We start from the raw sequence: 12,423 nt of genomic DNA, 5'->3' as shown, positions 1-12,423 counted from the left end.
TTTCGGAATTCATTGTGTACCCTTCGGGGTAAAATCCTAGAAGGATTGGTTATATATTTCTTTTTATATATAATTTACAAATCTGTTTAACTTTCTGGAGCCAGTTGATATATAAAAAAAAGTTTTTTCCTGGATAACCCCTTTAATCCTTCCAGTTCTTATCAGCTGCTGTATACTACAGAGGAAGTTGAGATGTTATTTTCTGCCTGACCACAGTGCTCTCTGCTGTCACCTCTGTCCATGTCAGGAACTGTCCAGAGCTGGAGAGGCTTGCTATGGAGTTTTTGCTACTTTTCTGGACAGTTCCAGACATGGACAGAGGTGTCAGCAGAGAGCACTGTGGTCAGACAGAAAATAACTTAACTTCCTCTGGAGCATACAGCAGCAGATAAGTACTGGAAGGATTAAGATTTTTTTTATACAAGTAATTTACAAATCTGTTTAACTTTCTGGAGCCAGTTGATATGATTTTTATTTTTCCCCCCACCGGAGAACTGTTACAGCTCTAAATGGGTTTGTTTGAAAATTAGCTCAGGGCATTACATTCGCCAGCACTCACCAGAGCACCATCACTATTTGAGATCAGATGTATTCTGTATTCTTCCCATAGATTCTGGTGGAGTAACTATGTGGATGGAGGTTGTTATTTCTCCTAATTCCCTACCAAGAAGGGGATGGGGGGCGGGGCTCAGTTGAGTTTGCTCATGTGTATATAGATTTATATATATACTGCACTACAATAGCTGTATAACTTCTCTCATGCTTAGATGGTACCCACTGGGATGATTACTCCTCTGATCTCTACATGATGGAGTCGACCTCCTATGCCTTACTTGCCCTCCTTAAGCTCAAGCAGTACAGCTTGGCTGAGCCAGTGGCAAGATGGTTGATTCAGCAGAGGTTCTACGGCGGCGGCTATGGTTCCACACAGGTAGGCCTCCCCTGAACAAGGAGTATAACATTTGAGGATCTGTATATGAATGTTGCCCATGTTTCTTATTTATCCTTGTCCTTGTCTTTTCATTGTGTCAGGCAACCATCATGGTGTTCCAAGCGATGTCGGAGTACCAGATTCACGCTCCTCAGATGAATGAAGTTGACATGGATGTGACTCTGTCTCTTCCCGGAAGAAAAGGAAGTATTACCTGGAAGATAATCACAGGGAACTCTATGCTCCAGCGCAGTGAGAAGGTACAAGTAAACTGGGCCATGTAAGACCCCTTCCGATAGAATATATGTGGTGTAAGATGGAGTAATGTGTGTATTAACCTCTTCGTGACGCCAGGGCGTGGTTGACCTATACACCACCTGAGGTAGACCAGGTTCATCTGTGCCAGGCACAGGGAAAATAATCACTCCGACTCAAGGTTATGGTTAACTGGTATGCTTTACTGAGGTAGACTAGGTGTTAAAGTCCAGACAGCTCTGATAGGCACTTAGGATATGCTGGGTGAACTTAGGGAAGCTTATCGGCCTGCTGGGACTTGTAGTTGCAATTGACTTGACTGCTGCAGCCACGCCGGAATTTAGTAATTAAAGGGGTAGTCCAGTGGTGAAAAATGTATCCCCTATCCTAAGGATAGGGTATAAGTTTGAGATCGCAGGGGGTCCGACCACTGGGGCCCCCTGCAATCTCTCTGTACGGGGGCCAGGCTCTCCGGCCAGATAGCGGGTGTCGACCCCCGCACGAAGCGGCAGCCGACACGCCCCCTCAATACATCGCTATGGCAGAGCCGGAGATTGCTGAAGGCAGCGCTCCGGCTCTGCCATAGAGTTGTATTGAGGGGGCGTGTCGGCCGCAGCTTCGTGTGGGGGTTGACACGCCCCCTTCGCGCGGGCTTCCGGGGCCCCGTACAGGAGATCGCGGGGGGCCCCAGCGGTCGGACCCCCCGCGATCTGCAACTTATCCCCTATCCTTAGGATAGGGGATAAGTTGTTCACCACTTGTTCACTACTGGACTACTCCTTTAAGAGACTTGACTTGACTGACTACTTGGACTAGACTGAACTTCAGAATTAGTTCCTACCTTTGACTTTGACTTTCATCCACTGTGTAGGGGTTGACTTGAAGTAGAAACGTGGTGGCTGGACTAAGCCTTCAGGATCTCATCAGGTCCTCACTTCACCGTAGAACAAAGTCCAGCTCACCTCTCCTAACTCGGTGCTCGGACCGGTGCCCGGCTATGCACCCAATAATGCTGAAGGAAAGGCTGGAGGTCCAGCACTCGATAATATGCAGCTTTATTGAGGTAGACAATACACGGTAAAAGCCAAAGGCAGACGCGTTTCGAGCGCATGTGCTCGAAACGCGTCTGTCTGTCGCTTTTACCGTGTATTGTCTAAATCAATAAAGCTACCAATTATTGAGTGCTGGACCTCCAGCCTTTCCTTCACTTCACTATACCTCAGCTGCAAGAGAGCTAGAGCTCAAGAGAGTGAGCTGAACTCTGACCTCACTATATAAGGGGAGATCCTTAGTAACAGAGATTTATGGTAAGGCTATGTTTAGAGATGAGCGAACTTACAGTAAATTCGATTTGTCACGAACTTCTCGGCTCAGCAGTTGATGACTTTTCCTGCATAAATTAGTTCAGCTTTCAGGTGCTCCCGTGGGCTGGAAAAGGTGGATACAGTCCGAGGAGACTCTTTCCTAGGACTGTATCCACCTTTTCCAGCCCACCGGAGCACCTGAAGGCTGAACTCATTTATGCAGGAAAAGTCATCAACTGCCGAGCCGAGAAGTTTGTGACAAATCGAATTTACTGTAAGTTCGCTCATCTCTAGCTATGTTCACACTGAGTAAATCAAGAGTAGTTCACGCCGAAAAATTTACAGGCGGAAAAAATCATTTTAATTTGCACGGAATTTGCACAGAATTGCGCGTGGAAATGGGGGAGAAAGAAGTGAAGGGTTTTTCAGCCATTTCCGTGCAAATTGCACACAAATTCCGCACGAAGACAATGTCGGGCGGATTTTTTTTTTTAACCATTGACTTTTATTGATTTCTGCTAGCGGATTCCGCTTGAAGAATGAACATGCTCATTCTTCAAGCGGAACGGAATTCAGCGTCGGAATTCCGCTAGCAGTGTGAATTACTCGAGTAAATTCCTCTTGAATTACTCCGTGTGAACGGGCCCTAACAGTGCATATAAAATACAGTATGTTAACTTATATAACAATACATTAACAATACATTAGTAAGCGCAATCAAGAGAGTTCTAAGGAGAGGGGACCCATGACGGACATTGAGCTGGATCTGCCTGACAGGATGGGCAAAAGTACAGAGGAGTACATGACTCTGTACCGGGTCACCACATATAATCCTATAGTAGGGCAGATAAGAGCAGCATGCTGCCGTCAATATGAACGGAATAAAATGACTAGAGATGAGCGAACTTACAGTAAATTCGATTCGTCACGAACTTCTCGCCCCGGCAGTTGATGCCTTTTCCTGCATAAATTAGTTCAGCTTTCCGGTGCTCCAGTGGGCTGGAAAAGGTGGATACAGTCCTAGGAGACTCTTTCCTAGGAATGTATCCACCTTTTCCAGCCCACCGGAGCACCTGAAAGCTGAACTAATTTACGCAGGAAAAGTCATCAACTGCCGAGCCGAGAAGTTCGTGACGAATCGAATTTACTGTAAGTTCGCTCATCTCTAAAAACGACCATTGTGTCTTCTGTCGGCCCCGCAATTAAATGTGTGTTTACCTCATATTCAGATCAAAATGACAGACAAGATTCAAGTCACAGCCAGAGGAACGGGAGTGGGCACCCTAACGGTGAGTATGGAGGATTCGCTGCCACCATTTCTTCAAGTCATTAATGCAATATAAAAATTAATTACATCCTAAAAGCGAAAATACAAAATTTATGAATGTAAAAAGTAATGATGGGAGTGTTGAAACTAATAATACTTGGTAATAGACTATTTTGTGTACATCTACCATAAAGGGTGATAATATTTAAAAAAAATTACAAAACAGGACCATAAAAATACATTTTTGCATCTTAGTAACCCCGAAAGAAAACTTAAAGGGGTTGTCTCACGCCAAAAAACATCAGTCTATACACTCTGTTAGTGCATATGGACATCATAGAGGAGGTCCCCTTCAGGAGCCCATCTAAGAGCTGAAAGAATGGCTCCCGCTCTGATAGACCCAGTACATTCAAGGATCACATGGATTGGCCATCATGTAATGCTACCTTTCCCCTACAGAGGCCACTGTAAGGAAAATGGATGCCTATAACCTCCCCCTATCAATAACAGTGAGTGAGACAAGCCAGGTCCATGGTGACAGAGATGTTTCCATGGCGATCAGATCACATTTCTATGGAGGAACTTTTGGCCACCCTTCTTTGCAGAATTGCTTGGGTTCAGCCTCATTGGAGGCTTCCAAGCATGAACTGACCATTTAAAAGGGTACTCCGCCCCTAGACATCTTATCCCCTGTATAAAGTATAGGGGATAAGATGTCCGATCGCTGGGGACCCCCGCGATCTCCCTGCTGCACCCGGCGTTTGTTTAGAGTGTCCGGATCAGCGCCGGAGGCTCGTGACGTCACGGCCACGCCCCCCACAATGCAAGTCTATGGGAGGGCCGCAACGCCCCCTCCCATAGACTTTCATTGAGGGGACGTGGTCGAGTTGTCACGAGCGGGGCGTGGCCATGACGTCACATGCCTCAGCCCTGCATCGTCAGTCATCCGGCACGGAGCGAAGTTCGCTCCGTGCCCCGGATGTCTGGGGTGCCACAGCGGAGATCCTTTGGATAGGGGATAAGATGTCTAGGGGCGGAGTACCCCTTTAAGGTCTGGCCACAATGGGGTTCAAATCAGGTTTCTCTAGAGTTGGAGGGGACGGGCTAGCGCCGCATGTAACTAACTAATAGTTTATCTACACAGGGTGCCTCCAGCTGTTTCAAAACTACAACTCCCAGCATACCCTGACAGCCAATAGATGTCAGGGCAAGCTGGGAGTTGTAGTGGTGAAACAGCTGGAGGCACCCTGTGTAGATGAACTAAGGGCGGAAGTCCCCCCCCAGCAGGCATCAGTGACGTGGTGCCTTCTGGGGAAGTCTGCCTGGTAGTGAGCACACTGCCAGGCAGACAAAAGGCATTTTTAATATAGTAAAAATAAAAATTAAAAGCAGGGAGGGGGTTAGGGATAGATTGGCAATAGGCAGGGACCGAAAAAAAATAGGATGGTGGGAGCTACCCTTTAAAAGAAGATGTTTCCCAAAATGCTCGACTGTCTTTATGGCAAATATGAGACAAGTCTTTATGTTACTCTTGGTCATCCGTGGATCTTCGCAATTCTCTAATGGGTACCACTTGACCAGTCACTTCTAAATGGTTAAATCCTAAATACTAACCTTATCTGCGGAAAACAAGATGGCACTGCACCAAGCCCTATTGTGGAGCGTCGATCAAATGGTGGAAGTGGACTGCAGGTGGTGCTGTGATCAGAAGTAGGTAGTAGATGTATAGCAAGTCAATGAAGAAAAAGATCGGCGACTCACCAGAAGTTGCTAGCAGAGTTCTTCTTTATTAAAATACTCACAGATACATAATTAAAGGGGTATTCCGCCCCTAGACATCTTATCCCCTATCCAAAGGATAGGGGATAAGATGTCAGATCGCCGCGGTCCTGCTGCTGGGGACCCCCGGGATCCCCGCTGCGGCACCGCGCTATCATTACAGCACAGAGAGAGTTCGCTCTACACGTAATGATGGGCGGTACAGGGGCCGGAGCATCGTTACATCACAGCTCCGCCCCTCGTGATGTCACGCCCCGCCCCTTTCAATACAAGTCTATGGGAGGGGGCGTGGCGGTCGTCACGCCCCCTCCCATAGACTTGCATTAAGGGGACGGGCCGTGATGTCACGAGGGGCGGCGCCATGACGTCACGCTGCTCCGTCCCCCGTATCGCCCGTCATTACGCACAGAGCGAACTCGCTCTGTGCTGTAATGATAGCGCGGTGCCGCAGCGGGGATCCCGGGGGGTCCCCAGCAGCGGGACCGCGGCGATCTGACATCTTATCCCCTATCCTTTGGATAGGGGATAAGATGTCTAGGGGCGGAGTACCCCTTTAAGGAAGGAGGGTAGTGGGGGGAAACTGGATGGCAACCAAGCTCCGTTTCGCACAGATGTGCTTCCTCCGGAGGGAGTGTCCCCCCACTACCCTCCTTCCTTAATTATGTATCTGTGAGTATTTTAATAAAGAAGAACTCTGCTAGCAACTTCTGGTGAGTCGCCGATCTTTTTCTTCATTGACCTACTAACCTTATCTGACCTAGTGAGGTCTGTAGATCCTTCAGTGTTCTCCTTGGATCAAAAGAAAATGATCCAAAAACTGTAGCAAAAAAATGAAGATTTTGGAACGATCTAGTCTACAACTTAGTCAAACTCCTCACCTTAAAGGGGTACTCTGGCCCCAGACATCTTATCCCCCTATCCGCGATCTCGGTGCAGCTCCCTGTATTCTGTGCCAGGCGCTGCCCCCGAGACGGTCACATCCCCTTGTGATGTGACACCCCGCTTTCTCCATTCATGTCTATGGGAGGGGGGCGTGATGGCAAGAAGACTCCTCCATAACCATGTGAGAGACTGTATCCAGTTCTAGAAGATGGTCGGTCGCAATTATTCCTTTAGAAGGTGGTACAACCATATAAGTTTTGGGAGGGGGGGGGGGCAATTACTTATAACAACACCTCTTCTCACACTCTTTGCCACTAACACCTATCTTACGTCTGACCGGTCTTGTCCCAGGTGATGTCCGTCTACTACGCACCATTAGCTGAAGGAACCGCCCCATGCAAGAAATTCGACTTCTCTGTGAAGCTTGAGGATGCACCAAAAGGTGAAGATTTTACCTAAAAAATAAGACTATATTTAGAGTCACTAAATAAAGAATATGGAAAACTAAAGTTTTAAAATGGATTACGGCAACCTGGAAATTAAAGGGTTATTCCGGTAGAGGGGAAAAAAAAAAAGGTTTTCAAATCAATTGGTGCCATAAAGTAAGGCTGGGTCCACACTACGTTTTGTCCCATACGGGAGCGCATACGGCAGGGGGGAGCTAAAAGCTCGCGCTCCCGTATGTTACCGTATGCGCTCCCGTATGTCATTCATTTCAATGAGCCGACTGGAGTGAAACGTTCGGTCCGGTCGGCTCATTTTTGCGCCGTATGCGCTTTTACAACCGGACCTAAAACTGTGGTCAACCACGGTTTTAGGTCCGGTTGTAAAAGCGCATACGGCGCAAAAATGAGCCGACCGGACCGAACGTTTCACTCCGGTCGGCTCATTGAAATGAATGACATAGGGGAGCGCATACGGTAACATACGGGAGCGCGAGCTTTTAGCTCCCCCCTGCCGTATGCGACAAAACGTAGTGTGGACCCAGCCTAATACAGATTTGTAAATTACTTCTTTATAAAAAATCACAATCCTTCCAGTACTTATCAGCCGCTGTATGCTCCAGAGGAAGTTGTGTAGTTCTTTCTAGCCTGACCACAGTGCTCTCTGCTGCCACCTCTGTCTGTGTCAGGAACTGTCCAGAGTAGGAGAAAATCCCCATAGCGAACCTCTCCTGCTCTGGACAGTTCCTGACATGGACAGAGAGCACTGTGGGCAGACTGGAAAGAAGCACACAACTTCCTCTGGAGCATACAGCAGCTGATAAGTACTGGAAGGATTCAGATGTTTTAATAGAAGTCATTTACAAATCTGTTTAACTTTCTGGCACCAGTTGATTTGAAAACATTTGTTTAACCCCTTTAACTTTTGACCACCAAGCGCAATGCAGCACAAGGACCACGGCTAATAATACAAACAGGGATGGCGGCTATTGTTGGTGCAGAGATAGCCGTCACAACCAAGCCTGCTACCAGAGGTGGGGGTCCGAAAGAAGACCTTCAGAAAAGCATTGTGGAGACCCTGTTACAGATTTTGCATGGGAGTCAAGCAGAAATATGGCTCCTTGAAGCATCAAACCTATAGGCCCAGATTGATCAAACTGTGTGAGGGAGAAAGTGGAGAGATTTTCCCACAGCAACCAATCACAGCTCAGCTTTCACTTTACCTCAGCTCCTTAGCTGAGCTGTGATTGGTTACTGTGGGAAAGTCGCTCCACTTTTTCCCTCACACAGTTGGGGCCTATATAATGTCTCTATTTTCTTTTGCTCGTGTCATTGCCACAAAGTTTGTAAAATATTGGACCTTAGTCTAAAACCTTAAAGGGGCACTCTGGTGAAATTATTATTATTATTATTATTTTTTTTTTAAATCCACTGGTGCCAGAACGTTAAACAGATTTGTAAATGACTTCTATTTACAAATCTTAATCCTTCCATTACTTATCAGCTGCTGTATGATCCAGAGGAAGTTCTTTTCTTTTTGAATTTCTTTTCCGTGCTCTCTGCTGACACTTCTGTCCATGTCAAGAACTGTCCAGAGCAGGAACAAATCCCCCATTACAAACGTATCCTGCTCTGGACAGTTCCTGACGTAGACAGAGGTGTCAGCAGAGAGCACAGAAAAGAAATTCAAAAAGAAAAGAGCTTCCTCTGTAGTATACAGCAGCTGTTAGGTACTGGAAGGATTGAGATTTTTAAATAGAAGTAATTCACAAATCTGTTTAACTTTTAAAGATTGTCATCACTTTTGAATGTTTTTCTTATATATATTTACATGTTTTTCAGCTAAGAAACCAATCGGAGCCATAAAATCTATGTTCATAAACATCTGTATGAAGTAAGGATTTGGGGATTTGGGGTGGGGGCCGATTAGTGTCACTTGTGGACACGAGTGTTGTCATGTAGGTTTGGTGACCTTTGTGACCTCACGGTTGTGTTCCTACTGTAGATACCTTGGAGACAGTGACTCTACAATGACCCTCGTGGATCTGACTCTCCTCACTGGCTTCACCCCTGACATGGACGATCTGGACAAGGTTTGTTACGCTCATTGTGGAAGACGAATTCAAAGCTTTGGGGACCAAATAGGTTTTTGGACTTTTATATTGTATTGGATGTTTCTTGAAATTCTTAGATGTGAACACTGTTACCCGTATCTCAATCAGCTTTCATGATAAGCATCAATATCTACTCGGTCCTTAAAGGGGTACTCCACTGGAAAACATTTTTTATTATTTTTAAATCAACTGGTGGCAGAAAGTTAAACAGATTTGTTAATTACTTCTATTTAAAAATCTTAATCCTTCCAGTACTTATCAGTTTCTGTATGTTCCGGAGGAAGTTCTTTTCTTTTAGAATTTCCTTTCTGTCTGACCACAGTGCTCTCTGCTGACACCTCTGTCCATTTTAGGAACTGTCTAAAGTAAGAACAAATCCCCGTAGCAAACCTATCCTGCTGCGGACAGTTCCTAAAATGTTTTCAAGGGGAGTACCACTGGCCAGCATGGAACAAAATGTTCTGAATAGAGATGAGCGAACTTACAGTAAATTCGATTCGTCACGAACTTCTCGGCTCGGCGGTTGATGACTTTTCCTGCATAAATTAGTTCAGCTTTCAGGTGCTCCCGTGGGCTGGAAAAGGTGGATACAGTCCTAGGAGACTCTTTCCTAGGACTGTATCCACCTTTTCCAGCCCACCGGAGCACCGGAAAGCTGAACTAATTTATGCAGGATAAGTCATCAACTGCCGAGCCGAGAAGTTCGTGTAGAATCGAATTTACTGTAAGTTGGCTCATCTCTAGTTCTGAACGCTGTTTTCGTGCTGGGTCAGCCACTCCCCCTCGTGACACCACAGCCACGCCCCTCAATGCAAGTCTATGGGAGGGGGCTTGACAGCTGGGACGTCACAAGTGGGCGTGGCTGACCCCTTACCCCCCCCCCCCGGCACACCCCCTCCCATAGACTTGCAGTGAGGGGGCGTGGCTGTGACATCATGAGGGGGATTGACCGACATTCGCAGCTCAAAATCAGCGTTCGGAACATTTAGTTCCACGTCGGCCAGTGGAGTACCCCTTTAAAGGGGTACTCCACTGGCCAGCGCTCGGAACATTTAGTTCCCAACCCTGTGTTCGTGCTGCAGGGGTTGGTCACGCCCCCTGGTGACATCAGGCCATGCCCCATCAATGCAAGTCTATGGGTGGGGGCGGGGCCTGATGATATGGGGAGGCGAGGCAGGGACTAAATGTCCAGAACGCTGGCCAGTGGAGTACCCCTTTAAAGGGGTACTCCACCCCTAGACATCTTCTCCCCTTTCCAAAGGAAAGATCTCCCTTCAGCACTCAGGGCTCGTGAGGTCACAGCCACGCCCCTGGTGAGGTCACGCCCCTTCCCATAGACTTACATTGAGGGGTGTGGTATGACATCAGGAGGGACATGGCCGTGATGTCACGAGTTACCAGCGCCGTACTTGGCGTTCTAAACGATCATTTGGAAATGGGAGGGATTGTGTACTTTGGACAAGATTTTTTGTATATACCGTATTTTTCGCCCTATAGGACGCACCGGCGTATAAGACGCACCCAATTTTAAAGGTGCAAAATCTAGAAAAAAAAAAGATTCTGCACCCAACAGTGATCTTCAACCTGCGGACCTCCAGATGTTGCAAAACTACAACTCCCAGCATGCCCGGACAGCCAACGGCTGTCCGGGCACACTGGGAGTTGTAGTTTTGCAACATCTGAAGGTCCGCAGGTGGAAGACCACTGGTATAGGAGGTAATACTCACGTATCCCCGCCACTCCGGACCCGTCACCGCTGCCCTGGATATCGCTCCATCGCTGTCGCCGCGTCCCCTTGGTGTCATCAACGCTCCGGATGTCTTCTTCCCCGGGATCCACGCTCTCCGTCGCAGTCATCACATCGCTACACACGCCGCTCCTATTGAATGACGGTACAGCGTGCGCAACGACGTGATGACGTCGAAGGAGAGCGCCGGCCATGCAGGGGATCCGGGGGCAGACACCGAGGAGGCAGGTAAGGTCCCTCCCGGTTTCCTGTAAGCTGTTCGGGACGCCGCGATTTCACCGCGGCGGTCCCGAACAGCCAGACTGAGCAGCCGGGTTACTTTCACTTTCGCTTCAGATGCGGCGGTCACATTTGATCGCCGCGTCTGAAGGGTTAATACAGGGCATCACCGCGATCGGTGATGTCCTGTATTAGCCGCGGGTCCCGGCCGTTGATGACCGCAGGGACCGACCCAATAGGGGTGTGTTCGCCGTATAAGACGCACCAACTTTCCCCCCCCCAGTTTTGAGGAAGAAAAAGTGCGTCTTATACGGCGAAAAATACGGTATATGTGTATATTACTGGGAAACAAAGGAGGTAAATGATCCAATGGATCAGCACGGAAAATTCCATTCTAATCCCAGCAAAATGTCTTCAGGCCAGCGTAAGATATTTGGGGAGAATTCTAGAATGTTGTAGGGTTTTTACTGAACATATACCATAATACACCATGTAACAGCAAACTGATTCTGCTTTGTTCTAGCTGACAAATAGAGCGGACAAATACATTTCTAAATATGAGATGGACACGGAACGTTCCGAACGAGGATCCTTGATTTTATACCTGGACAAGGTAAGAGATCACCCAAGAGTCCCGCAGGGATCGCTCTTCTTGACTCTTGATCGCCTTCCGATGATCCTTGCCTTAGTTTATCTTGCCCAATAACTACTTAGGGATAGCGGCAGGAAGAGCGGCAGGAAGAGTCTCCCCCGCACCCGTCCCTCCGCATCGGTTCCTGGCTCACTCATTCCCCCATGAAACTCCTGTCCTGGGTGCCTCCAGTTGTTTTACCACAACAACTCCCAGCATACCCTGACAGCCAATAGATGTCAGGGCATGCTGGGAGTTGTAGTGGTGAAACAGCTGGAGGCACCCTGTTAGGAGAACTAAGGGCGGAAGTGCCGGCCCCAGCAGGCATCAGTGACGTGGTGCCTGCTGGGGAAGTCTGCCTGGAAGTCTGCACACTACCAGGCAGACTAAATGCCATTTTAAAAATAGTAAAAAAAATAAAGGCTGAGAGGGTGTTAGGGATAGAAGGGCAATAGGCAGGGACAGAAAAAAAAATCATGATGGTGGGAGTTACCCTTTAACTTATCAGAATATCCCAATTTACTGCTTCTTCTCAATCAATAGGTTCGTCAAAGACTTTAAGTCTTCCAGTCCTCCAAACTTTTACTTTAACTACCCCATATCCCCCCTGTGACTGATTCAAATCATAGGATGCACAAGTATTCCCATGGAATGAGAGCCCCGCGCAGGACTGTTTTCTTAATCCTGCACCCGCTGGATTTATGATCATTACTGCCCCCTGCCGCAACGTGTGTCCAATCCTACACGCCCCCGCAAGCATTTTGTCACAGCTTTTAGAGATAGTACCTCACATTTCCTCACCCCCCCCCCTGTGCCATTTCATCACCCCCTTGTGAAATGTATTACCCCCT

At 47.6% G+C, this 12,423-nt stretch overlaps 1 protein-coding gene across 2 annotated transcripts in view; it reads left to right on the top strand.

The window, feature by feature from the left end:
- The window catches only part of LOC130367658 (complement C3-like), a 120,297-nt gene that overhangs the window by 92,312 nt on the left and 15,562 nt on the right, over window positions 1-12,423 (top strand). For both annotated transcript variants that reach the window (XM_056570215.1, XM_056570214.1), the window contains exons 29-35: window positions 768-931; window positions 1,033-1,191; window positions 3,720-3,779; window positions 6,770-6,860; window positions 8,704-8,755; window positions 8,867-8,954; window positions 11,465-11,554. In XM_056570215.1, the coding sequence (XP_056426190.1) occupies window positions 768-931; window positions 1,033-1,191; window positions 3,720-3,779; window positions 6,770-6,860; window positions 8,704-8,755; window positions 8,867-8,954; window positions 11,465-11,554 (704 nt within the window). The remainder of the gene's footprint in view (window positions 1-767; window positions 932-1,032; window positions 1,192-3,719; window positions 3,780-6,769; window positions 6,861-8,703; window positions 8,756-8,866; window positions 8,955-11,464; window positions 11,555-12,423) is intronic.

Source organism: Hyla sarda, chromosome 4, assembly GCF_029499605.1.
Source record: "Hyla sarda isolate aHylSar1 chromosome 4, aHylSar1.hap1, whole genome shotgun sequence".
Lineage (NCBI taxonomy): Eukaryota > Metazoa > Chordata > Amphibia > Anura > Hylidae > Hyla > Hyla sarda.
The sequence above is the reverse complement of the archived record's forward strand: the minus strand, read 5'-3'. Positions and strand labels throughout refer to the sequence as shown.